The 27,124-nt window shown below is 41.7% G+C and overlaps 2 protein-coding genes across 5 annotated transcripts; one reads left to right on the top strand and one right to left on the bottom strand.

Annotated features, from left to right (window-relative positions):
* Positions 1-347: 347 nt before the first annotated feature.
* Positions 348-16,133, bottom strand: lcmt2 (leucine carboxyl methyltransferase 2). Of its 3 annotated transcripts, none has more exons than XM_028591264.1 (15): positions 16,115-16,133; positions 14,416-14,497; positions 12,854-12,978; positions 11,788-11,869; positions 11,500-11,680; positions 11,231-11,387; positions 10,510-10,699; positions 8,164-8,271; positions 7,536-7,623; positions 6,632-6,850; positions 3,838-4,083; positions 3,278-3,375; positions 2,431-2,618; positions 1,731-1,866; positions 348-730 (listed from the first exon to the last, which is right to left on the bottom strand). In XM_028591264.1, the coding sequence occupies exons 2-15, from the start codon at positions 14,455-14,457 to the stop codon at positions 566-568; spliced, it is 2,025 nt and encodes a 674-aa protein (XP_028447065.1). In that variant the 5' UTR covers positions 14,458-14,497; positions 16,115-16,133; the 3' UTR covers positions 348-565. The 3 variants fall into 3 exon arrangements, with proteins under 3 accessions (XP_028447065.1, XP_028447064.1, XP_028447063.1); XM_028591263.1 differs by lacking the exon at positions 16,115-16,133 and adding an exon at positions 14,812-14,900; XM_028591262.1 differs by lacking the exon at positions 16,115-16,133 and adding an exon at positions 14,751-14,815.
* rab5b (RAB5B, member RAS oncogene family) lies at positions 14,926-26,751 on the top strand. 2 transcript variants are annotated; one of them, XM_028591267.1, is made up of 6 exons: positions 14,926-15,045; positions 17,230-17,532; positions 18,078-18,229; positions 21,853-21,975; positions 23,411-23,504; positions 26,529-26,751. In XM_028591267.1, exons 2-6 carry the CDS (start codon positions 17,367-17,369, stop codon positions 26,642-26,644), a joined length of 651 nt encoding a protein of 216 aa, XP_028447068.1. In that variant the 5' UTR covers positions 14,926-15,045; positions 17,230-17,366; the 3' UTR covers positions 26,645-26,751. The 2 variants fall into 2 exon arrangements, with proteins under 2 accessions (XP_028447068.1, XP_028447067.1); XM_028591266.1 differs by having other exon boundaries at positions 17,226-17,532.
* The last annotated feature ends 373 nt before the right edge of the window (positions 26,752-27,124 follow it).

Raw genomic sequence — 27,124 nt, 5'->3', positions numbered from 1 at the left:
GGGGTGGGGGTGGGGTGAATCACTTGTTTTTCTCTTTTTCATCAAACTGAAGTTTTTGCAAGTTCCCAAAATGTCATCGCATAAAATTGCATAAATATCCAGCATATTCCATCGCATTTTTTAAGAAAACGTGTCGCATAATCAAGGATTTTTGCCCACAACAATCACAAAAAAAACTCTTTTATTAGTTTATACCTGTGCGTTGGTGTGTGCGTTGATCTCTAAGAGAATAGCAGTCTCCTCTGTGATTTCTGTTTAGTAAAATTTTTCAAGAGCTGCACGTCAGGCTACGGCATAGGGTCCGTGTCTCCACGTGCCTATGTATGTACCCACTGCGTCGATTTAACGCAGAAGCATAAATCACGCTTTAATGAGACATAACACACGCCAGGGCTCAGTAACAATAAAACATGTCTGGAGAAGTAAGCTCTATTCAAACTGTTCCAAATAGTTCAAGTTTATCCATTTCATCCTGTCTGGGATGACTGATGGTTGGAGTTCGGACCGCCACAGTTTTTAAGTCATTGATTTGAGCGGCTTAACCGTTTCATAGAAACACTTCACTTCATCCCAGCGCAGGTCTGAGGTCCACAGTGACAGGCTGAAGGTTGAAGTGAGTCCCAAAAGAGAAACAGTTTCCTCCCCCGCCTATCAGGAGCAGCTCTGGTTCCTCTGAGTCCGTCAGCTCGGAGCAGAATGAGTGGAGCATCAGAGGCCAGGGCACCGACGTCTAGAGATGGCAGAACACAGAGAGAAAAAGCTTAAATATAGCCTATTAGGCTTAAGACACATTTACAAGTTACCTTCTTTGCTTAGTTATTTTTGTAAACAAAAAAAACAGTGTGCAGCTCTATTATCTGACCAAATCGGATCGGGGACTCGGAATATATCGATATTCAATATTAAAACAATTATCAAAAAAGCTGATCGGGACATCCCTGGATACAGTATTAAAGTGTACTCAGTTCTGTCTTTCTGCTGCTGTCAGTATTTTGCTAAAAATGTAATTAAAACAAATTAAAAGGACATTATTTTATTGAACAAATTGAACATTGAACTGAACACAAAAGGCATCAAATGATAGTTGCATTTTAAAGTGCAGTTTTCTACTGGTACTCCCTTTCAAGTGAGATAAAAAAAATCCCTGAGTGCAGTCTTCTGCGATGCGTTTATCACCAAGTTGATGTCGCGATGACAATAAACTGAAAACCAACATACTGGGCAGCCCCAGGTCCAATGTATGTTATTCTATATCCTTGAGGTTCCACTTCCGGGATTGCTCCGTTGCTGCTGGAAAACCCGCCGGATTTCACTCATTTAGGCCGGATAACCGTTGCCTTGGGCTTCCTTTGTGTTGGCGTTCTAACCTCCGGTGGATTTGTGAGGACTATGGTTAACTGCTCCTCAGATCTCTGCAGGTTAAATCCAGACAGCTAGCTACACTATCTGTCCAATCAGAGTTTTCTCTCGCACGACTAAAACAACTTTTAAACGTACACACGTTCCACCAAAACAAGTTCCTTCCTGAGACTATTTGGCAGCGGCACCGCTGCTTTTCTCTGGTGCTTAGTGCCGCCCAAGACGATTCTGATTGGTTTAATAAAGAAATGCCAATAAACCAGAGCACGTTTTCCTCCAATCCCCAAATGCTGTGTGGACTAGCCAGACCCTCCCCCAGCGTGCTTTAGAGGAGGGTCTGGCAAAGCGGGACTAAACGTATGTAAACTGACCGTGTCCAGGCTGAACTCCACACTGCTGCGCGTGGTGAGGTTGATCATGACGACACCTGGTACACCATCCGAATGCAGCCAAACTCCACCAACCACAAGCAGCTTTTCACCAATCACATGGGCAGAATGAGAGTACCTAAAACAACGCAAATAAGAGGGTGGTTTTCTAACACTGACAACATGGTTTTGTTTTCAGGGATTCTGCAGGTTTCACCAAGTCAAATTCAAGAATTTTTAAGACCATTAAAAATGAAATGTAAGACCTATATCACGACATAAAAAAACAAACAAAACAACCCGTCAACATCAGAGTCCAGAAACATGGGCGTACTTCTACTTCTCTATAGCTGAAGAATAAAATCCGTTCTGAAAGAGACTCGCGCAGCCTTGCACTCGGCCGCAATATAAGTTGCATTTTGGTCTCATTTGTAGTCGTAATACAACAAATTATATGTGATTTAGCGAAAGAAAGAACAACAATACCATGGAAACAAAAAACAAACATTGTAAAGGGCTGCGGGAACATTTCAACAAGACAATTGTTACCGGTTTAAATCATTCAAGACCTAGAACACAAATGTAAGACTTTTTAAGGCGTAACATTTTTGAAATTTTCAGCCTTTTAAGACTTTTTTAAGACCCTACGGAAACCCTGGTATTGATAAATTGAATGACGTGAAAGCTTAGAAACACAGCAGACCTGGGAATGGGAGGGGGCTGCACCTCTATTCTTTCCCAGGAGAAGCCTCTGTCCGTTGGCCTTAACAGGGCTGTGTCCCCCAGTGGTAATCCCCTTCGGTCCAGTCCTCCAAACACCACCACACCTCCCTGATATGAACATGCCGAGTGGGTATGGCGGGCCTCCGGTGCTGAGCCCTCTACCGGGATCTGTAATAATACACACACACACACACACACACACACACACACACACACACACACACACACACACACACACACACACACACACACACACACACACACACACACACACACACACACACACACACACACACACACACACACACACACACACACACACACACACACACACACACACACATTTTAGTATTCCTCTCCTAATGGCTGTTTCATGCTTCTTGCGTTCAGCCCGGTCGGCGCGGTGGGAACCGGGCTTAAAATCTTGGAGCATCCAAGATTTTGAATGATGAAGGCTATGTGATGATGTGGGGGGGGTATTTTAATTCCAAAGGCCAAGGGAACTTTATCAGGATGCATAGTATCCTGGATCCATGAAATAACTGGCCTTTAAAAATAAACATCTGCCTGCCTCTATGGGAATTTAACATAGGGGTGTGTATACTTATGCCCCCTGTATTTTAAGGAAGAACATTTATTTATTTACGATACATTATTCATTCACAAAGACAATTGGTGTCCTCAAAAGGTTGGAATTTTCCTTATGTTTTTAATTAAGGCATTAAGATCAATTTCCAAAAGATGATTTGTTATTCCTCTTTTTAGTCAACTTTAGCATGGGTGTATTCACTTATGCTTAACACTGTAACACATGGATAGGGACTGACCTCAGTCCAGTGCTGCTGGTCTGGACACAGGAAGTAGCAGTCACCCAGAGCTGCCTCAGATTCATTCTTTCCACCAAACACAATCAGAAAGTCTTTACCTACAAAACAAACGAGAGAGCTTTATGGTATAACAAGTAAGTACAGGGTAACCCTCGGGGTTCTCAAGTTAAATTCAAGACTTTTTAAGACCTTGTTAATTCCACCTAGGACGAAATTTAATGCCAACTTTACGGCCAAATAATGGAAAATCATTATGGATTTTAAGCCCTGGAATAGAAGTATTTACAGAGTAACGTTATCTGAGTTTAATAAAACATTTCTGTGAAGTGTGTTTGTAATTCCAATAACATACAACATATACAATCTTTGTCACATTTAGAGCTCCTATGCTATGAAACTAAAAATACAAAATAAAGTAAATTTGAACGTTACCTGCACAAAAATATTTATTTATGACGTTATGACATTGATTTAATCCTACCAAAGGACAAGAAAAAATGTAAGACCTTTGTAAACAAAATTCAATACTTTTACTACTTGGCCTTCCTACTTCATCTCACCTTTGTGACTGACAGTAGTAGCAGTGTGCCTCCATCGTGGCGCTGGTGGTTCCCCCGTACAGACCATCTGCTCCACACAAAGTTTCACAGTGTCTCGGTCCTCTGAGTGGAGTGGATCAGGGGGGCCCCCGGTGTCCAGGGTTACTCTGAAAAGGCCTCCGATTGGGTTGAGTGGAGATGAGCGGCCCCCGTATACCACCACACCTCCTCCAGGAAGAGAGGTAGCGCTGTGGTAGAGTCGAACCCCTGGCACAAGGCAACACAGCAACCGACTGTTCACACTGGAGGCTCATTTGGTCACACTTTACTTGCAAGTTTGATAATACGAGGGAAAAATGAGTAACGATTACTGTGGTGGAATTTTAGGAAACACCAAGTTGTGGTATGATGAGACAAAGAGAAAGCTCGGACAACATCAGGTCATTCATAGGTCACAGGTCAGGGGACGAGAAGATTCGGCCAGTCTCTAATAACCAAAACGGTTCATGTTTAAATATGTTTGTCTCTCTACAGACTCAAGGAGTGTAGACAGGCAGCATGATAAGGGACTGGTTTGGTTTGTCTGTCTTCTTTTGGAAGTCGTCGGGCCTGCCACACTTTTGCCTACTCCCCAGAGAGAGAGAGAGAGAGAGAGAGAGAGAGAGAGAGAGAGAGAGAGAGAGAGAGAGAGAGAGAGAGAGAGGATGCACTAGGCTTTAGCATCTGATACTTCCCAGAGAGAGAGAGAGAGAGAGAGAGAGAGAGAGAGACTGAACTAGGCTTTAGCATCTGATACTTCCCAGAGAGAGAGAGAGAGAGAGAGAGAGAGAGAGAGACTGAACTAGGCTTTAGCATCTGATACTTCCCAGAGAGAGAGAGAGAGAGAGAGAAAGGCTGAACTAGGCTTTAGCATATTATCCTTCCCAGAGAGAAAGAGAGGCTTAACTAGGCTTTAGTATCTGTGTTTACGGTGCCTGCTGTATATCTTTGTTTACCTTAAAGGTTCAGTTAAACCTAACGCCTCCAGCATGAGTTTAAATCCACCTTCAGGAGGACAAGAACTCCTGAGAGTTTTGGGACGGCACTGCACAATAACACATAGTGGTTAAACTGTACTGCCTGCTAAATTGTCTCCTCTACGGAGTTTTCATTAAATGCTCCTGTGTAAGTCATTAAGGTCTCCCGAACCTTCTTCACGGATGTGAAATGAGTTGTGCTGCTCCTGAGTTCTCTCTTGACTAAGGATTTTGTCCAAACGCCTTGGTCATTGTGCCTTCCATTTACCTCAGAAGTCGGAAGCCGGAGCAGGGATTGACCCCACACCCGAGTTGACCGCGTTCCATTAAAACAAGTCGGATGTCCCTGTGGGGTTTTCTCTATTCAGGTTAGCCATCGTTAGCAATACCAGTTGATAGCAACGCATTACGCGTGCATACAAACAGCGTAACCACCTGTCGACAGATAGAGGCTGGACAGTACCGTGTTTAAGATTTAAATAGACACAAATAAGAGATAAGCGCTAATGAGCTGTATGTTACTACAGCTTTCACTGCTGTTGACGCACGGAGCAGGCATGTGAGATTTCGAGGTCGGCTCGCCCAGGGTACAGTGAGGTTCTCCCACTTCCTAAAGCCACTTTCTGACCGGAGGGATTTTTGCAGTTCCTAGAACCTTTTTTTTCCCTCCTGTTCCGACTGGACCAATTTGGGGTATATTAAATCCCTCTGGCCACAGTTCCTGTAACTCTTTCAGCTGCTACTTCAGGGCAGGGTCTTTTCCCTTTCCGCGTAGTGGTGGTTAGATGGCTGTGTTATAATAACAAAAGGTCAGTTCCTATGGCCACGCAAACCCAGTTTTGGGGGAAGAGTAGTTAGTAGAACTGTTTAGAAGTGGACTGTTCCTATAACTACCTTCCTGTAACTACACAGTTGGAAATCCGACTATAGGGGCCGTGTTTCCAACTTAGAACTCGGAAATACCGACTTCCGAGTACGAATGGAACGCACCATCAGTGCTGCTAGGACTGAGAGATACATTTAAAAGGCAGGAGTCCTGCATGAATCTAAAAGTTCTGATTCAAGCTGAAACTAACCTTTAAAAAATTCTCTCTAAATGTTGTGTAACCAACAAAGATGGGACAGAAGTGAGATGTCTCACTCTGTAGCTAAAACAGAGAGCTCAACACACAGGGTGAAAAGAGGAGCTGCAGCAATGTACAATACAACTAAAATATGGTGTTTTTTTGAAAATTAAACCATGTAAACCTATACTGATATAACCTCTAAATACAATTATGAACCTAAAAATTAGCATAATATGAGCATTTTAAGACTTTAAAGGCCTTATTTTTCAAATATTATATTTAAGACATTTTTAAGACTTTGAGGACCCAGCGAGTACCCTGTGTAACATTTAATATATAACTACTACACTAAGACTACTACTCAGGTTTTAGATTGTGGGTTATTTAAAATGTGACAGTTACTGAGTGCGAATGTTAGTTTGATCCCTTGTTTATGGGAAATGTATGTGTGTGTGTGTGTGTGTGTGTGTGTGTGTGTGTGTGTGTGTGTGTGTGTGTGTGTGTGTGTGTGTTTCCGGGTGTACACATGCATGTGTATGTATGTGGGCGTGGATAAGTGTATGGCATATTGATGTGAATTGACATATATTCTTGTAATGGAATGTCTGTGATGTAATGGGTATGTATTGTGTGTCTAGTGTGGACGGACAGGAAGACAGTAGCTATGGCGTAAGCTAATGGGGACCCTTTTAATAAACAATACTGACAAAAAACTTTAAAAAATCCTCTTACCCAAATCTACTGATGGTTCTACACTGATAGATCTCCAGCCTTTCTGGCCCCAGAGGAGGGTCCTAGTCACTGGCCCCCTGCCTCCTCTGCTAGAGCCTCCTGTCAGCAGCACCTGCCCCGGGCTCACCGACGTGGAAGCCATCCCCAGACCCTCCATACTAACTGGTACGGTCCGCACACTCAGGGCTGTGGGGCTCCAAGACGGGCAAATGGATGGCACTGAAGATACCGGGGCGAAAGAAACTTTTTGTTAGTTGAAATGTAAGGCAGCTTTATTTGTAGAGCACATTTCAGCAACAGGGCAATTCAAAGTGCTTTAAATAACACATTAAAGAGCAGTTAAAAATGATAAAAAAAATTAAAAACAGATAAAATACGAGAATACAATGTACAGTGCAGTATAAGAAATTAACAATTATTTAAAGAAAGGCAATATCAAAAAGAAAGGTCTTCAGCCTTGATTTAAAAGAACTGAGAGTTGCAGCGGACCTGCAGGTTTCTGGGAGTTTGTTCCAGATATGTGGAGCATAAAAACTGAACGCTGCTTCCCCCTGTTTAGTTCTGACTCTGGGGACAACAAGTAGACCTGTCCCAGACGACCTGAGAGGTCTGGGGGGTTCATAGTGTAGCAGCAGATCAGAAATGTATTTTGGCCCTAAACCGTTTAGTGATTTATAAACCAGCAAAAGGATTTTTAAATCAATTCTTTGAGGGACAGGAAGCCAGTGCAAAGACTTCAGAACTGGAGTGATGTGATCCACTTAGTGAGGACTCCAGCAGCAGCGTTCTGAATCAGCTGCAGCTGTCTAATTGATTTTTTTTAGAGAGATCTGTAAAGACACTGTTACAGTAGTCCAGTAAGGGGCAGTGGTTTTTTATGAGGGGGGAATAAAGTGAAAGCTACCTGGAGCTTGCGAGAGTAAAGCCTGTGTCATCAAAGCGCCTCGAGATGCAGTAAGGATGAAGTAGTGGGAACATTTCTGGTGCCACTCCTGAGGGTTGACAAGATATACAGATATACAGCACAACACATAATTTATTATCGCCATGGCAATATCAACTGGCGCAATACACACATTGCAAAAGGCTGCGACATATCGCGAAAGACAGATTTATTATGTTATTTGAAAGATAGTTATCAGTAGAAAACTGCACTTTAACATGTACCGGTCATTCTTTTTAAGTGGTGCCTTTTATATTCAATTCAATGTTCAATTTGTTCAATAAAAGAATGTTGGAAATGATTTACGGTCATTTGTTTTAAATTCACCAAGCAATTTTTTGTCTTTTAGCAGAATACTGAAAGCAGCAGAAGGGCAGAACTGAGTACACTTTAATATCGGTTTTATTTAGCTCAACTAATATTGTTATCGCGATATACAATGCTATTGCATATCTCTCCTTCTCATATTATGTAGCCCTAATATACAGTCATCCTGTTCAATATTATAATTACTGGGAAGGATGGTTTTATACAGCGGAGAGACAAGTTCACGAAATAGGAAGATGCAAACCCATTTCCAACAGCTGACCTCATATTCATCGAAAGGCTCCAGGCTCTCCACTCTGGCTCTCTCCTCCTCAGGGACCAGGCCGAAGTAGAAGTCATTCATATCCAGACACACACACTGCTCCCAGCCCTGGAGACACCACACCACACCACAACACTGTCTGATTAAACATTATCGCATATTTGATAGAAAAAAAGAAAAGAAAAAAAAAAACAGAGAAAGAGAGAGAAATCAGCAACAATAATGAGATGTAGTAATTTTGCACATGGACTATGGACTGTCCGACTCCCTCTGATCACTATGCACTTTATGAATGCACCTCAACAATGCACTATATGTGATCATACTGCATTCTGTCTCTACTATTATATGGACTATGGACTGTCTGATTTCTCAGAACTCTATGCACTTTATTTGCTAATGCACTTCAATAATGGACTGGAATGGATGATTGCAGTACTGGTTAGATGTTAAACTGCATTTTGTTGTGCTGGTTGTCCTTACTTGTGCAATGACAATAAAGTTGAATCTAATTTAATCTAATCTAATAAGTATATAGACCGACTCACGGTGTATGTAGTTTATAATGAAAGCATTTTAGGCTATGAAAATAATTGTTTACAATTTTATAATTGAGTACTTGAACTTAATACAACATTGAATTGTAGTACTCAATACATATACTGTACATGTTTTGTGACAATATATGGACAATGAAGGAGTTATTTTATCTTATGAAAGGACAATACAAATGTTTTATCTTTGTGAGCAAGATTTAAGACTTTCTAAAGAAATGTAAAGTGCTCATATTATGCTTTTTGGCTTTTTCCCTTTCCTTTATTGTGTCATATATCTTGTTTGTGCATGTTATAGGTTTACAAAGTGAAAAAGCCCAAAGTCCCCCCCCCCAAAGGGACTTACCATCTCCAACAGAAAACACTGTTCACAAACTGCTCCAAACAGCTCTGTTGTAGTCCAGCCTTTACTTCAGAGACAAACGTGGTCACTTTGTAACACACGTTATAATGCTCGCCTAGCTGCTAGCATGGTACTCACTCATACTCTGCTTCTGACTGGCTAGTAGTCCTTACCTAGGTACTGTCAGGGCATGCCCTCATACTCTGCTTCTGACTGGCTAGTAGTCCTTACCTAGGTACTGTCAGGGCCTGCCCTCATACTCTGCTTCTGACTGGCTAGTAGTCCTTACCTAGGTACTGTCAGGGCACGCCCTCATACTCTGCTTCTGACTGGCTAGTAGTCCTTACCTAGGTACTGTCAGGACACCCCCTCATACTCTGCTTCTGACTGGTTAATAGTCCCTAACTAGGTACTGTCAGGACACGCCCTCATACTCTGCTTCTGACTGGTTAGTAGTCCTTACCTAGGTACTGTCAGGGCACGCCCTCATACTCTGCTTCTGACTGGTTAGTAGTCCTTACCTAGGTACTGTCAGGGCACGCCCTCATACTCTGCTTCTGACTGGCTAGTAGTCCTTACCTAGGTACTGTCAGGAAACCCCCTCATACTCTGTTTCTGACTGGCTAGTAGTCCTTACCTAGGTACTATCAGGACACGCCTTCATACTCTGCTTCTGACTGGTTAGTAGTCCTTACCTATGTACTGTCAGGGCACGCCCTCATACTCTGCTTCTGACTGGCTAGTAGTCCTATAGCTACTGAGCATGTGCGACTCCCAACAAAGATGGGACAGAAGTGAGATGTCTCACTCTGTAGCTAAAACAGAGAGCTCAACACACAGGGTGAAAAGAGGAGCTGCAGCAATGTGCAGTACAACTAAAATATGGTGTTTTTTTTGAAAATTAAACCATGTAAACCTATTCTGATATAACCTCTAAATACAATTATGAAGCTGAAAATGAGCATAATATGAGCACTTTAAGACTTTAAAGGCCTTATTTTTCGAATATTATATTTAAGACATTTTTAAGACTTTGAGGACCCAGCGAGTACCCTGTGTAACATTTAAAGATATACAGTTAAACACGGAGGTCCAGCCTATCTGTCGTCTCTGCTGGGCTTATTTTCTGTGCTGTGTTGCTTTGCTAGCGTCTTTTATGAACCAAATCTAGCGCTACGAACATCCCACTGCCGGTCAGACTGACTGCTAGTTTGGGTGGTGTCATTTTCTTTAGTCTGTGGCTCGACGGGCAAACGTCAGTGAAAGTGTGGAGATATGAATGCATCAAACATGCATTTTAGATGTAGGAGATGAGAGTTGATCCAGTGGTTCCTCGTCCCTCGTTTGCTCAGCGCCGTTAAATCGTACGTACGGGACGCAGGAGTTTTCTACCAGGAAGTTATTGTAAAGCCAACATTGTGATTATATAGATATATTGTGTCTAAAGACCTTGTCCAGGAACCGGTGCCTCTGTGCAGCAGTGTCCGGGTATTGGAAAAGGGCGTGTAGAGTCGAATTTAGTTTCAGGAAATGATCTTGCATGATCCGACCGAAGGGATCAAGTGGATGTATCTGCTCGTACATAACGAAGAGGGACTGTGGCAGGAGCTTCGCTGTCCAACTAATGACAGCATCCGACCTGGAAGACACGCAAGACGTAACAAACATTAGAGCCGTACGATCATAGCCGACATTAAAATGTATGAACAAAGCACATGATTTTAAAGTCCCAGCTTGTATATTATGCATACGCAAAAGGGGTGCTATGGTGCCCTAAATATTTTTTTATTTTCAAATCGTTTCATGTCATTTTTCAACAGACTTACTTTACATCACAGATAGAAAAATACTAGATTACACACAAATTAACATACATCAAAGCCACATAACAAAAGGAGAGAGAAAAGAAGAAGAAAAGAATAGGGAGGGTGGGGTGGGGGGAACTTTGCCTACAGCTTGGGTACAGTCGTTTGTTCAAAATAAGAGAAGAAGGCCTCCCAAATTGTAAATCATTTTTACACAGAGCCCCTTGTAGAGTATCTAAGTTGTTCAAGCTGGAGATGTGCCATGACACCTTCTATCCACTTAGAGAGTGATGGCGGCTTGACCGATTTCCAGTTGGTCAACACCGGCCGCTGGTCCCCTAAATAGACCAAATGGCCGTACTTACCATTTTGTTTCCATGTAGGTAAGCACCACTTCAGAGAGAATTAGGGTGGGGGCAGCCCAGTCCAGCCCCGCTGCACTCAGAGCCTCTTCCACCTGGGACTCCTCTCTAACATCCAGCCCTAGCAGACGGTACCGACCACTGGACACACACTCAGGCCCTGGAGACACACAGGCAGGCATACGCTTCTGAAATCTAACAGAACTTCTACGACACATGTCAAACGCAATCTTCTTTGAATCTCAGTGAAACGTGTGAAAGGAATGACAAACCTGTACACGAAGTCACAGGGGGGTCCAACATCCCCCTGAGCGTGTTATCAGAATTGATCAGGGCAGCCTTGCGGCGAGTGACGTCAGGAAAGTCGACCTCAAACACAACGGCCCTGTCCAGCGCTTCATCTGCGCGGAGGCGAAAATACGCAGAGTCGAACCCTGCGCCCAAAGACAGAATCTACTAACAAAAAGGGGGGAGATAATGACAGAGGGAGTGAGAGGGGAAAAAGGGGGACATATGCAACCTTTTCCCCACTTTCTACACAAACTAGTCTGCTAACTTGCCTGTCTCTTTGGGCAGTTGTCAGTAATGTTTAGGAACCTCCTCACACAGTGGTCCACGGCTCTCCAGCGCACATGGTAGCCCCTTAAAACATGCAAATAATAAGACTTTCATTTGGACAAAACATAGTGTTATTATCATATACCAAGCCTGGGTAATGCCAATAATTTCCTGAATATTTACTTATACATTCATTGTGAAAAGGCATATATTAAAAGATCGATTTCTGAATTTTATGAATCAATATCAGATTGTTTTAACCTTCCATAAACAACTGTATACAATTCAAGGAAATACTATTGAGCTCTAAGAAACCGTGATAGACATGTTTCACTATTTTCTGATATTTTATAACGGGACTGCAGATGTAAATTAGCCTAAGGCTAATTCTGGTGCAATGCATCAAATGGTTACATTTATGTTTTAATTGCACATTGTCCCTTACAAATAAAATTGAAATTAAAATTGAAATAAATCTGTAGATTAATCCATAATAAAAATCCTGATTTCGTTGCAGTTTAGTCTATCATTATTTTTTACTTTTAAATAAATTGGAGTATATCTCAGTTAGTAGGGGTGCTCGAGTATGGAAAAAAAATCATAATCCCGATTATTTGGGTCACGATTGAAGTCACGCTTATTGACTTTTCTAAAGATGTTGCCTTTATTGAAATTACAGTGAAACAGTTAAACAAATTGACAGTTAAAAACACCTTGAACTCTGAACTTTCCCTTTATACTTTTCCCACTTGAACTGTTTTTTGTTTGTTTTTCATTCGGAGCAAAAAATAAAATAAGCCTTTACTTGCTAAATGTAATGTGCAAAATAATCGTTTTTCTCGGTTACATTGTTTTTGTGATCGTTACGAGCCGAAATCGAAATTAAGATTCAAATTGGATTAATTGCATAGCCCTACATGTAAGTATTTTGGAACATTACTAGGTCATTTCAGCCCTGCGTATTATCCCATGGTTCAAGATGTGATGTTTAACACGCATTCACCCTCTATAGCTGTGTTTATTGTAGGGTGCACCGATCCGATATTAAACACTGAGATCCCTGCTGACCTGTTGATGAGCGGGGCTCTTCTGGCCGCTTTGCACACAAAGTGTTGGAGGAAGACATCCTGGAAGTAGCCCTGCGCTGCGGCAGACACCTTGCTCACCACACTGCTGTCGTTGGTCCCCTGTACCTGGGTCAAGCAACAACAAAAACACAGAGCCATCATAACTGTGAATGCCTCAGCCTGTGACCAGCTTTTAAGCCAAGGACCCCTTAACTGAGAGAGATGGATCAGGGACCCCCTTCTACATATATTGTATAAAATTAAGTTGCATAATAAACTGGGCCTACAATAACGTGTGGGTGTCCTAAAGCCCTTATACACAGCTTTTTAGTGCATAGCATACTAAGCTATTAAAATAGGCCAGTAAGCCTATCATCTATGTTTTTTAATAGGCTGATTTATATTTGCTAATAATATATTGGATTCATGTTAAGACTTTATTTTTTATTAATTTCAAAAAAATAAACAATAATTTGGCGGCCCCCCTGCAGTAACTCTGAGGACCCCCTCAGGGTCCCGGACCCCCTGTTGAATTTTCTCTGCTTTAAAACATTAAAAGTATGTAAGTTTGGCTCACTTTACTTATCCGTATCAAAATCATATCATCATATCAAGTATCAAAAGTGGAAGCACTTAATGCATAAACATTGTCCTGTGAGTGTTACAATTTCATACATTAAATTATTTGATTACTGATTCATCAGAATCAGCTTTATCGCCTAGTAAGTTTTCACATACAAGGAATTTGCCTTGATGTTTTGATGCATTACAAAAAATTGAATGTACTGCAAGTCAAGAAGCATAAATAAAAATTGACAATAGTTTGTAAAAAAAAATATTTTTAAAAACTAGGGCTGTCCTCGACTAAAGAAATTCTTAGTCGACTAACACTTATACAATTTTGTCAACTAATCGATTAGTTGATTTAATTGACAGAGCTGTGCGCTTTGAGAAGTGGTTAAGACCAGAAAAGCACAATATAAATGTAGTTAATTAACCATCTGTAACACTGAGTTTCTCCACAATTAATCCTGCAAAAGCACCACTTTAAATCTTGTGTTTACCATAAATGTGCTGAGAAGTTATTTGGAAATAAGTAATTAAGCATGAATAAGCATAAAAAATGACTAATCGACTAAAGAAATCTTAGTCGACTAAGACCAAACGACTAATCGACTAAGAGGTGGCAGCCCTATTACAAACATGAACAATATAACGTTTTTTTAGGAATGAAAGAGCTGTACGTTTGTGCAGAAAAGCGTACGTTCAAGATGTTTGCTGTCACAACGGTTATACAAGTACAAAGGTGGGAAATGCCTAAAAGTAACAGTAGGCTGAGACCAACCACATTTTGTTCACTGTTAGGTAGTTAAATCTATAATGCTACATATCTTATAAGGTCATGATGTTTTGTATGTGAAATATTCATTTGTGAAATAAATAAAGCTGTCAATTAAATGTAATGTTAGAGGAGTAAAAAGTACAATATTCCACTCAATTCAAATAAGTAAATAACAAGTACCTGAAGGTGGTGTTGCTAGCTGTAGTGAATGACTAACTTACCGCGGTGTCCCTCCCCTGCTTCTTTCTGTTTGTCGTTGGCATAATGTCAGTAAGCACTTCGGAAGGTAAACTCCGGCACACGCTGTACAGTGCATAAAATAAATATGAAAGTTTTCAGTATTGAGAGGAGTCCGCAGAATCAAAATAATTCAAACATCCTTCGTGTGGTAAAGACTTCCGAGTGACTCCCTGTTTGTGTTCTAGCGCACCCCTGCGGCCTGGAGGCCGCTCGTAAAACTCGGTTAGTGAATGTTATGTGGTTCAAAAGTCCATTCAGATTATTTACACATTAAGGGTAATATTTGTAAATGCGCTAGTAATATGCTTGGCTGGACCTTGATTTCACAATTGTTGTTGTTGCAAATGAAAATCTTTGTCTTCGGCTGAAAAACAAACCATGATAAAGGTCCACATTAGTAAATTTAGTCGAAACTGAAGATTGTAAAAATGTGAAGTCACTGAGGTTTGGGGTTGCTCTGGTTGCTCTTCACAGGTTTGACAATGCGTCACTCCGTGCGCATGCGCCAATTTACAGGAAGCGTTAACGTTTTTCTTTTACCAGCTGATCTAGCCAAAATTATCAACAGTCAAGCCTGCGGTAGCTGTGCTGCTGAAACGACAGTATATACGGTGAATATTTTTTTTATATTTTCCTCTCAGTAGCTATATGTTATTTAGACCAACTGCTAGCATTTGCGTATTTAATTGGGCGTCGAAATATATATTCAGTTTTGTGTCGTCCGACCCGAGAGTTCGGAGCGGTGTCCCATTCGCACATAATAACGCAAGATAAGGAGGGCTAGCTGGTGATGTGATAACATGTAACGTTACTGAGGGAGTAACCTTAACGCTCATAGTGACAGAGAGTGCAGGGGGGCCAGAAACACGACAATAAGACGCGGGGAATGGTTTTAAATGGCAATTTTGCTGCAGTGATGGATGTTTAGCATTGATGTCTATGAGACAGCGATCTGAGGCGCAGCATCCCTGCTATTAAAGCTCAAGTTTCACTGCATGATATGGGACAAAGCTAGCAACGTGCAGTACTTTCAAACATGACTCAGTGGCTCAATCAGTGGACACAGGGGAGACGTTCAGGGACGTTAAGTGTTAAAGGAGACATATACATATTTTCAGGTTTATATACTTGTGTTTTGGTTTTCTACTAGAACATGTTGTAATGTAAAAAAAAAACTTAAAAATTCTCATACTGTCATACTATACCTGTATGTATTCATTCACTGTCTGAAACGCTCCGTTTTAGTGTCCCGTTAAGCCCCCCTCCCGAAAAGCCAGGTATGTTCTGATTGGATTGCAAAAAAATAAGATGCACCTTTGCAAAGGTGTGCTGCGTTCCAAATTGCATACTTTTTCGTTTTAGTTTTAGTAGGTACTGCAGCTGCCTGTACAAAGTACTTACTTTTGTGGCAGTATGCATACAATTGTGGCAGTGTGCATACAATTTGGGATAAAGTACTTTGTCATAACATTGCGCTTTGATCCTCCTGGAATGGGAATGAGCTGTCATCAGGCTGTGTTCTCTCAGCGGCTGAGTCGATGTGAAGTATGAGGATTGTGGGTCAGATTAGCCAGAAAAGCATGCTGGCTTGTATACTGCAAAATGTAACCGAATGCAGTAGGACATCTGGGTATTTATGGCAAAAAAAAATAGAATGGTAGTATGGGTATTGGAACGCACCTGTAGTTCTCAAGCAGCGGATGGAAATACTCAGATTGGGGGGCGGTATATTCGAATGAGCCTGCATGTGACATAGGAAAGGGGAGCCAAATCTTAAACGCCCAATGTGTAGGAATGTCTCCCATCTAGCGTTGAGATCATATATCGCAATCAACTCTCCTCGCACCACGCAGTTCAAAGTACGTATTACAGCTACGGTAGCCTTCACGCTTCAAAAAGCCGGTCTCTTGCTCTTTCCAATATCCTTTTTCGTTTTTCTGGGCGAAGAAGAAGAAGACTCCTGTTCCTGAAATTTGGATTTTGAATACGTGTAGTCCTCCATGTTTCCTTCTTCAAACTTGCCGGGGCCGGGAAGCTACGATACCCATTAGCAGCATTAGAAGCACCTGTGAGTTTATCATGTGATAGCAAAAACGGTGGAGCAGTATGTCCTGTATGTCCCTTACAGGCTAACGTATTTCAAGATGGAGCATGAATATATTGCATCTACCCAAGTTCATGTGAATGCAAAGTAAAATTCCAAGCCAAAAGGAATACTTGGAATTGATGGTGGTGGTAAATATTCATGAAAAAGGACAAGTTTGTGAACAGCCACACAGATTTTGATAATGAACAACTAAACACGTTACACACTGGACCTTTAATGGCTGGTTGAATCCCATGTTTTCTGATCTAGGCAGTCCACAAAAAGCAGACTGGGTTGTCTTATTTCACAGAATGTGGGTTGGTAGACACTCCAGATACCCAAATGTATGTGCACAAGCACTGGAACAGTGAGTTTTTCATGTCATGATGTGTCCCCTTTAAGGAATGCAGCTGCTGTTGGTTTTACCTTTGCAGTCCTTGTTTTTAAGCTGTAAGTCTATTCTGTGTAACATTGACAGAAATGAAAAACCAAAGTCAAATCCCTTGTGTGTGTACACATACTTGGCCAATAAAGATTCATGATTCTGCAATGCAACACATGTCTTTTGCTATTCCTGCCAACAAAATCTCCACCCTTCCTTGGAGACTCCAGTGGGTTTTGCCTGGAGAAAGAAACAAAGTTGTGCATGAGGTAAGGCATTATGTAACCTCGCACTAAAACAAAACCTTTCACTCCTTCAATCAGACAGAACAAGGAGCGAAGAGAGGCCACGACACCAGTCGGCGAGACTTGACTACGCTCTGGAAGTGACTGACATCCCAGTAGCACCCATCTCCACCCCAGGGAGGAGGCCCAGCCCCCCTGCCGTCTCCTACGCGGGCCGGTATGAGCTCCAGAGGGAGTGGAGGCCGCTCCAACGGCACACTACCACAAACCAAGATCTGCCAGTTCAAGCTGGTGCTGCTGGGTGACATGGCTGTGGGCAAGTCCAGCCTGGTGCTGCGTTTCGTCAAGGGGCAATTTGATGAGTTCCAGGAGACGACCATAGGAGGTGTGTGTGTGTGTGTGTGTGTGTGTGTGTGTGTGTGTGTGTGTGTGTGTGTGTGTGTGTGTGTGTGTGTGTGTGTGTGTGTGTGTGTGTGTGTGTGTGTGTGTGTGTGTGTGTGTGTGTGTGTGTGTGTGTGTGTGTGTGTGTGTGTGTGTGTTTAGAGGTCAGTCATGGTCTCAGTGCACTTTACAATTAAAGGAACACAGAAATGCTTTGGTCTAAAATCATCTGGCAAAAAGGACTACAGTTCAAAATTAGCCGGCTGGCTAACACTGGCACATTTACAGAAATGTTGATTAATGTGTGTTGTCCTTTTTATAAATAAAGAATAAGACCACAACAAACCAATTGAACGGCCGTAAAGCAGTGATAATAGACAACACAAAACCAGCAACATAAGAGAATAAGTGAAAAAGGTTTGTGAAGGACGCAGAAAGTGTTACGGTTGGCCATAGCACGATGAGTAGAGGTGGGTTGTCAGTCTAGGCGACCGAAGAGGGAAGCAAACGTGCACCTTGTAACCTGTCATTTGTCTCCTTCGTGTCCAGCTGCGTTCCTGGCTCAGTCGGTGTGTCTAGATGACACCACAGTGAAGTTTGAGATCTGGGACACCGCGGGACAAGAGCGGTACCACAGCCTGGCTCCGATGTACTACCGTGGCGCTCAGGCTGCTATCGTTGTCTTTGACATCACCAAGCCGGTAGAGTATAAAAAGATTCAATTCAGTAGTTACTTCTGGGCAATAGTGACAAAATGAGTCCTAAATATTATTCAGGGTTTTTGCCTACCATTATAAGGCTTAGCAACATGACATCATAACTTCGCATAAACATACACGCCACTTTCTAAAGCCAAGTGGCGTGTTACCTGCACGCATTTTGAGCTGTACCGCGTGTATGTCTACGCCGTATACAGCGGACGGGTGTCAATAAGTGGCGTATGTATGGCACGCCAATTCGTATGCCATTTTGGCGTGTTATCAAGACGCATAATCGCTTTTCGGACGGTTGGGTTTAGGGAAACCATAACGGGGTTGGGTTTAGGAAAAGAAGAAAAGCAACGGTTGGGTTGAGGAAACGTGACACGCGGGACACGATCCCCTGGTACCCTCGGTGAAAGTCCTGTGTTTGACCCATCCTCCCTCTGCGGATTTTTGCCCTTTCATACTACTCGCTACGGCGTAAATTGACACATAATCGCAAGGTAATGCAAGTCAATGGAGGCCAAACGGTGTTGATAAACACGCTTAAAAAAACCACGCAAAAAGCAATTGTGCGTCTTGATAACGCGTGTCATACATACGCCACTTCATGAGATCAGTCTGGGCTTACAGTGTTTCCTCTATGTTGATTGGCAAGTGGCGGTCCGCCACGGTTAGATTTCTCCTGCCACGGTATCAGAAAAAGCCGTCTATCAGCAGTGATTGTTAGAGAGCACGTCGGCGGAGAATAGCGCGGACACGCGCTTCACAACGCGAGTGGGCACGCGTGCCACTCGGAGAAAAGGGAGAAAGAAAAAAGAGACAGGCTGTCCGGAGGACCCGGTTGAGATGGCATGTGTGCATCCTTGAGACCTGTAAGTCGTATAACTTATATTGTCAGTTCATTTAAGCCTGTATTATTAGTCTATAGTTCTTGCTAGATAAATTGCACGTGACTGTTAATTCAATAATCTGCCGAGGTTTCTTCCTAAAAGGGAGTTTTTTCTTGCCACTGTCGCAATAGCAACTGCTAATGCTTGCTCTTGAGGGAATTACTGTAATTGTTGGGGTTTTGGAATTTATAGAGTGTGGTCTAGACCTACTCTATCTGTAAAGTGTCTCGAGATAACTTTTGTTATGATTTGATACTATAAATAAAATTGAATTGAATTCAATAACGCCCTTGATATCACATCATGGCCTGGTAGGCTAAACCTAGATTATTTCATACATTCATGAAACATATAGGGGGAAATTCATTCAACATAATTCACAGCCAAATGACAATTAAAAGTGTTATTTGAACCTTTATAACCTAACCTAACTGGCACTGCCTCCGATTTGGTGTCTGCTGCGGTGCGCCGCTTCCCTTTTTTTCCTCCATAAACTCCGCTCTCAGCTCTCTGCCAGTCGCTGCATGAACTTCCTCCGGGACATTTTACAGCTGGTGCTCTCCTTGGAGAGGATGTGTGTAATGATTCCAGCCAGTTGTAGCATGTATAAAGTTATATGAACACGTAGACAGCTACCGGCCATCTACGTGCACCGCGCCTTTCACAGAGCGAGCGCCCGGTGCTTTTCTTCTGATTCAGAACCGAGTCCATCCACGCCGTAGCCTACGTTACCGACTCTAGCTTTGCCTTCAGCCCATCGGTGATGGCCACACTCGTTCCTCGAGACCACTAGTTACGTTTCTCTGACAGAGACTATGATTATTACTAAGCAACCAAGATGCATCTTCAACCACGCAAAAGATTAAAAACAAAACCGCGAAAATCCGAGCGGTCATGTATGGCCAAAATAGGTAAAAGTGATTGTATTTTCTTTGCCTTTTGTGTAATGTATATAGCCTAAAACCTATTTTAAATGAAAATACAGACTAAAAAAAAAGTCAGGTACCAGCAGGATTGTATTTTTTTTTTTATTTAGCAAAGTTATTACACATAAATTTCAAAACAGTCAAAATGACCGTCCTGGCCATTCTAGTGTTAAGGAACAGGCTGCAGGGGGACCACCTAGCAGCATGTGTGCTACTCAGCATTAATGGGCCCCCTCTTTCTGAACTCCCCTATAGCCGAGCCTTGGAGTTATTTTTCCCAAAGCCAAGAAAAATCAAATGCACACAGCAAGGCTGCCAACTTAGCCACTGAGGCAAATATGCAATAAGTTTCATTATGAATGGTTTCTATACTATAGCCTACTTTGGGTTTTGGTTTCCCTATGAAGAATTTCTTGTAAAATTAATTTTGTAGACCTACAGTTCCTGAGAAATACAGTTCAATCAAAACGAAATGAAAATATGCCTCATTGTGTGTGAATAGAGGTGAATGAATATATTTGCTTGTGTTGCAGCAAAGTGTCAGTTCTGTTTAATACGTAAAACATTTGCCGGCGGGGCGCGGGACTGGGGGGTTCCGACAGATTTGCCCCCACTGCTAAAAAATCCTAGAGGAAACACTGGTTTAGGCTCAGCACCCGAGCCGTTTTGGGCATCATCTAAGCCGAATGAATGTAACTAAAAGACTTTTCTCAGATCTAATGATTGTAGTTGGGCCCCAGTGGACCTCATTAGCAAGCTTTTTTTCTTTGTTATGTATTTATTGTCTGCCCACGAGTTTTCATCGTTTTAGACACAGATATGAAAATATAGAAAAGGAATTGGTGTGAGGAGCTAATCACTGGAGGTAGACTTGAAAGTAAGAAAAAAAGTGTCACACACTTTGGATCGGATTGTTGATTTGAGGAAGGCCTGAGGGCCCGAATAAATATAGCTATGCATATGGAGCCAGAGTTTGCAACACTTTTTCCCTTGCTTTCAAATAATAATGGTCCAAAATGATGTGAAATTACAATTTTTTTTTTCTTTTTTTAACTTATTTAAAAAAAGTTACAGATCTAAGTCTTCCACAAACCTGGGGGGAAAAAAGCTGCCTGCAGAAGTGTTTGTCAGACATTCATAGTTTATTTCAGTCAGCTAAAACAGTCAAATCAGGACTGGGCCAGAATTCAATATGATCATTTATCATCTTTCAATGGAATCCTATCGGGATGAAATCATATATTGAGATATCGTGATATACAATGACGTTGTCTAAGTTGTCTAAATACAAACAAGCACATACTAACTCAATTTTCTCCGAAAATTAGTTGTGAAACATTTGGAAGGAATATCGAATATATTTGAAGAATTGCAGATTTGTTTTAACATAACACTATTTTTGTACATGCATTTAAACTCATTGATGATTATTTATCTAAAATCTCATCTCATCCCCTGCAATATCGATATCGATATATTTGGTCAAGAATATCGTGCTATCGGATTTACTCCATATCACCCAGCCCTGAGTCAAATACATTAAGACATTATTTTTACTAACTGTACCACAGCCTTTAAGGCCAGAAGTTACATCACAACCTTAGATAAAAAGCATCCAAGACAATCTGATATTAATATATAGCAGCATACGACCCAGCTCTATGCATACGTCAACTTGAGGAGGCGAGCACTTTGTCCCCTAACTGATGAATATTTTCCATCAACGGCTTCCACAAACTCTTTTTTTGCCTGGTGCTTACCTGTGTGTTGGTGGTTTATCTTACCTGCTGCTGTGTTTGTGCAGGAGACTTTTGAGAGAGCCAAGGCCTGGGTGAAGGAGCTGCAGAGGCAGGCCAGTCCGAACATTGTTATTGCCCTGGCCGGGAACAAGGCCGACCTGGCAGAGAGGAGACTAGTAGAGTATGAGGTAAGACACTCCTGTGCAACCTGTTTTTTTTTTGCCTAATACCTAACTCACTAACTCACTCTTGATTGTCTCTCTGAAGTTGCATGGTAATCAACTGCTGATGACAGGTTATGTATGTGTTAGGAAAAACGCCACATATAATATTAAATGAACTGTTCACACAAAACAGTAACGTGAGCTATTTAAATTAGCTGATACATGGTTAAACCTGATTGGCTCTTACCAGTGTATCTCCATGTGTACTTGGTCCACAGCAATCCCACCAATCGGTCCCAAAACGTCCCAGTTAGAGAGGAAACGCCCTGAACATTTTCTTTGTAAATCTTTACAATCGTTCCCCGAATAAACCAAGCAGGCCCGCCTTGTTGCACCATCCACATTTTCTTCAGAACTTGCCATTGTCCGAGTGTAGCTTGCTAGCTCGAAGTTTGTTGTTGATTCCTGAAGTGAAGAGATTTTGAGAACGGCAACACACCGAGAGCAGGAAGAGAAGTGTCAGGCTTTATCCTGGAAATGTACTTCCGTTGATCCAGGCTAGATAATTGTTCACAAAACATTTTGAATATAAATACAGTATTTGGCTGCTTTCAAATACGGGTGGTAAAGTACTTATGAAAAAAAACAACCGCTTTGTTGCAGAAGCTGCACGTCACAGTTCCAAGATTTGTGCATAGTGGTCACGGGTCGGGCTCTACTGAGGGCCTGCTACTGCTAAAGAAACTTTGGTTACACTTAGGGTTGCAAGGGGGCGGAAATTTTCCGGAAACTTTCCATGGAATGGAATTTTGGAAACATTCCAAATTTGATTTACTATGGTTAGTGGACTATACAATTAACACACATAGGCTAATAATAGCAATGGGTTATGTATCTCTCCCCTGTAGTAGCCTATGGTGATTACTGCGTGCGTGCATGTCATTGACAAATATAGGGAGGACTTTCAACTGAAGTTGCATTAAATCAGGTTGTTTTAACCAAGATTATGCTGCAAGATGTTTTTTCAACTACATTTAAGTTCCCTGTTATAGACTAACTTTATTATAACAAGCAATATTAAAAAATATCCAGTTTATTCCCATTCATTTCCGTTTATTCCCATGGAAAGTTTCCAACTTTGAAAATTCCTTTTGTAACCCTAGTTACACTTGCTTGAAGGTATCTACACAAGAGTGACATGACACCGTCATGAACGTGTCAAACATTATAAACAAGTCATAAACGTTTATGACATAACGCTTCTGTCAGCAAGTGCCATGACAAGTTAGGGTTTTTGTGTCATGACAGTGTCATGTGTTCTTGATAGTGTCGTGTCACTCTTATGTAGATACCTTCAAGTAAAGTCTTAACCGAAACATTCAAGTTCTTTTCAGCCTTTGTAGTGTTTGTATTTCTGCCGATGTTCTATTAGTATTTGTTTGTGTGTTGTATGGAAAAGGAAGCCCAGACGTATGCTGAAGACACTGGCTTGCTCTTTATGGAGACTTCGGCTAAGACAGCCATGAACGTCAATGAGCTCTTCCTGGCCATTGGTGAGTGTCCGTTCATATAAACCAAAACAAATTTGACTTTTATTTTCCGAAGCGAATGAGATTTGAGGCCACAGGAGTTCATCACCCTCACTTAGTAGATTATATGTTTGGTCCAGGGTGTTGTGCATGTTAAAAAACATCCTCACACGTTTAAATGAAATTGGGAAGAAAGTTAAAGGTGGAGTCCGCGATTCTAATCTAGTAGAATCTAGTGGGTCAAATTTAGAAATTCACCTCACAGCCCGCTAGATGTCCGTTCTGTGTCCGCTGGGGAAAAGTGTTCATATACAGCCCTGGCCCTGTAAATAGGAAACAAACAAAGCGACTCAAAGCGAGCCTCACAACACTAATCCAGCCAAACAGCAAAAGGCCCATTTGTGGTTATGCACAGGATGGGGGGGGAAAGGCCATGGATGTATAAAGAGAAAGACAGAGGGAGACAGTTAAAAAAAAAGAGCACTGACAGGAGGGCTGTACATGTTTGGGTGTTGGGAGTTGACAAATTAACGATCTTTCTCTAGAATCGCAGACTCCACCTTTAAGCCACGAGCCAATGAACAAGTCATTTTATTTTTGATGCTGATCTAGATCCAAGAATCCTTGAAAGGCTTGACAGACGTGAGGTATGAGGATTTTTAAAATACACATGTATGCCATGATAGCTCATACACTATGTGAATTTTGGTTCAGATTCAGGATTAACTCAAAAGATTTCTTAACAGAGCGACCTAGATGCTATTTGAAATCCCCCTCCCCACCTTATTTTCTGATGAATATCTGCACATATCTGAATAAATAAACAAGTCTGGTGCATGGATAGGGCTGGGTTGAAATAATCGATTCTCAAAATAAAATCTTTGTTTGAGTGATTTGATATCTATTTAAAAAAATCCCTAAATCAATGTTTTTTCACCATGGATGTACATTACCAGTCAAAAGTTTGGAGTCACTTAGAAATGTCCATTCCACTCCATTACAGACAGAATACCAGCTGATCTGAGTGGGTGGCTGATCTTTGATGCAATATCTACATTGCCCATTATCAGCAACCATTCATCCAATGTCCCAAAGGCCCGTTCAGTTTACTAATCTGATATAATTTTAAAAGACTAGCTGAGAAAACATTGGAGAATCCTTTTGCAGTTATGTAAGCACATAATGTAATCTGAAAACTGCTGCCCTGGTTAAAGGAACATGCCAACTTATTGGGAATTTAGCTTATTCACCGTAACCCCCAGAGTTAGACAAGTCCATACATACCCTTCTCATCTCCGTGCGTGCTGTAATGCTGTCTGACGGCTCCAGCGGCATCAGGCCAGCACAGAACATGCAGGTGACTGGTTCCAGTAATCTTACTGCTCCGAATAAGTGACAAAATAACACCAACATGTTCCTATTTACATGTTGTGATTTATAGTCACAGCAAAAAAAACAACGTAACATGAGACACAGCCGTCTTCTAACTGTAAACAAACCGGGAACTATATTCTCAGGCGGAAGAATATAGTACTTGGGCGGAGTGATATGCTCGCAGCAAGCCTGTCTGAGAATATAGTTCCCGGTTTGTTTACTGTTAGAAGGTGGCTGTGTCTCATGTTTTGTCACAATTGGGAGCAGTAGGCTAGTTGGAACCAGTTACCTGCAGGATCTGTGCTAGGCTAAGCTAATGCTGGAGCCGTCAGACAGCGTTACAGCACGCATGGAGATGAGAAGGGTATGTATGGACTTGTCTTACTCTGGGGGTTACGGTGAATAAGCTAAAGTCCCAATAAGTCGGCGTGTTCCTTTAAAAACATAATGCAACTGATCTCAGCTGGTATTCTGTCTATAATGGAGTGGAATGGAAATTTCTAAGTTACCCCAAACTTTTGACCGGTAGTGTATTGGTCAATGTTAGTCCTATTTAGGCACGGGTCGGTTACCGGTTTCAAGGTATACCGCGGTTTGAAAAAGTCACGGTTTCAAAACTACTAAAATGATCTGTCATACTGTTCCTAAGGTATGAGTTTAGAAAGCCCTCTCTCTGCCAGCGTGCAGTGTGTTTCAAAATAAAATACTTTCTGTTCAATGGGAAAAGTTGAAAAACCGGCCCACGCCTAGTCCTATTATTAAGTAAAAAGTTCTTTTAAACGGTTCCACTCTTACGGTCAACATTAACCTGGGTCATTATAAAAAAGATTTGAGGGTAGCTTCTTGCTTGTACAATTTACAGCACAAGTTCTCTGAGAATCACTTTTCTGTCAAAGATTAATGTAGCTGAAATTTCCCAGACCTAAATGAAATGTAATCGAATCAGGACCTTGTTAATCGAATCGATTCGGAAATCATTGGCAATACCCCGCCCTATGCATGTATCCATGATTATCTCTCACTTTTTAGGTGTGGCTCTTAATTCAGATGTGGATATCGGAATTAAAAAAAAAAAGATTTCTTTACAATATAAAGATATTTTGTTGTCATTTTTTCCTGAATTTCTCATTTTATTGGATTTTTGTTGTTGTTGAATATATTGGAGTACTTTCTGGTTAAAAAGAATCTGTTGTAAATTCAATTGTAGGGCTGGGTACCGAATTCCATACTTTTTAGGCACCGACCAATTGCCTCTAAAGTATAGAGTATTGAAGAACGCCTCGTCATTCGATACCCAATTTCAATACCTAAGGATTAAATCTCATCAGAGTCAGTGAGCCAATCAGCACGCAGCATGCTTCTACCAAGATCTAATAATGTCTGTGATTGACTGTCTAACGTTACATATCTGAGACACACAAGAAAAACTCAGGCTCATGTAGTAGGAGCTGAACCATAAATAAAAAGATTTTTGCCGTAATGTTGCAATTTCTTTTTGTTTTATAAAATTGGTATCCTAAAAAGTATCTATTTAGGAACCGGTATCAAAGTCGCGACATTGGTATCGGTATCGAAGATTTCTGAACGATACCCAGCCCTATTCAATTGTGATTTAAAAAAAAAAAAAAAAAAAAAGTTTATATGTCAAAATATTTCTTTGTCTTCTTAATGTAGCAAAAAAGATGCCAAAAACAGACACCCAAAACCCTACACATGCAGCGCGACATCGGGGGGTCAACCTCCAGGACCCAGACGCCCACTCCACTCGAGCCTGCTGCGGTGGGAACTAGACCTCCACAGCTCCCCCCACTACTCCTCCATCCACACCACCACAGCCCTTCAACCATCCTGTCTCCGTCTACCAAGTTAAAAAGGGGTGGGCCTGACGCGGGGGAACCCAGTGTGTCCTCACCCCCCCCTTACCTACCCTCCACTCATCCTCCTGTCAGAGCAGACAGAAATTCAAAAGGAGAGAATAAAAAAAAAAGGGGGAAAGGAAGAGCAAACAGAGTTGGAGAAGAAAGACACAACGTTTCACACATCTGTGTCTCTTGACGAACAACTGCTGAGTCTGCGTTTTTGGAAAGTACGAGAGGAAGGGGTCGACTGAGAATGAGAGGAGGAAAATATAAAAAAAAGAATGTGGAAGACATTGGCAAGCCTGTTGTAGTTTTATAGCACTAATTGTGATTTTTTTTTTGTTTGTTCTGTAATTCTGCCTTGCGTCATTTCAGTCACAGCCCCTGATCGCGTAGAAATGCACAAAAAAC

This window comes from Perca flavescens, chromosome 11 (assembly GCF_004354835.1).
Source record: "Perca flavescens isolate YP-PL-M2 chromosome 11, PFLA_1.0, whole genome shotgun sequence".
NCBI lineage: Eukaryota > Metazoa > Chordata > Actinopteri > Perciformes > Percidae > Perca > Perca flavescens.
Note: the sequence above shows the minus strand (reverse complement) of the source record. Positions and strands in the feature narration are given on the sequence as shown.

Coding starts and splice junctions, on each gene's coding strand:
- rab5b (XM_028591267.1), top strand. CDS start 17,367: ATGAGCTCCAGAGGGAGTGGAGGCCGCTCCAACGGCACACTACCACAA. Junction 17,533..18,077: donor CCAGGAGACGACCATAGGAG/GTGTGTGTGTGT, acceptor CTTCGTGTCCAG/CTGCGTTCCTGGCTCAGTCG. Junction 23,505..26,528: donor TGAGCTCTTCCTGGCCATTG/GTGAGTGTCCGT, acceptor TTCTTAATGTAG/CAAAAAAGATGCCAAAAACA.
- lcmt2 (XM_028591264.1), bottom strand. CDS start 14,457: ATGCCAACGACAAACAGAAAGAAGCAGGGGAGGGACACCGCG. Junction 6,851..7,535: donor TTTACTCTCGCAAGCTCCAG/GTAGCTTTCACT, acceptor CGGTATCTTCAG/TGCCATCCATTTGCCCGTCT. Junction 2,619..3,277: donor ACCAGCAGCACTGGACTGAG/GTCAGTCCCTAT, acceptor GTATTATTACAG/ATCCCGGTAGAGGGCTCAGC.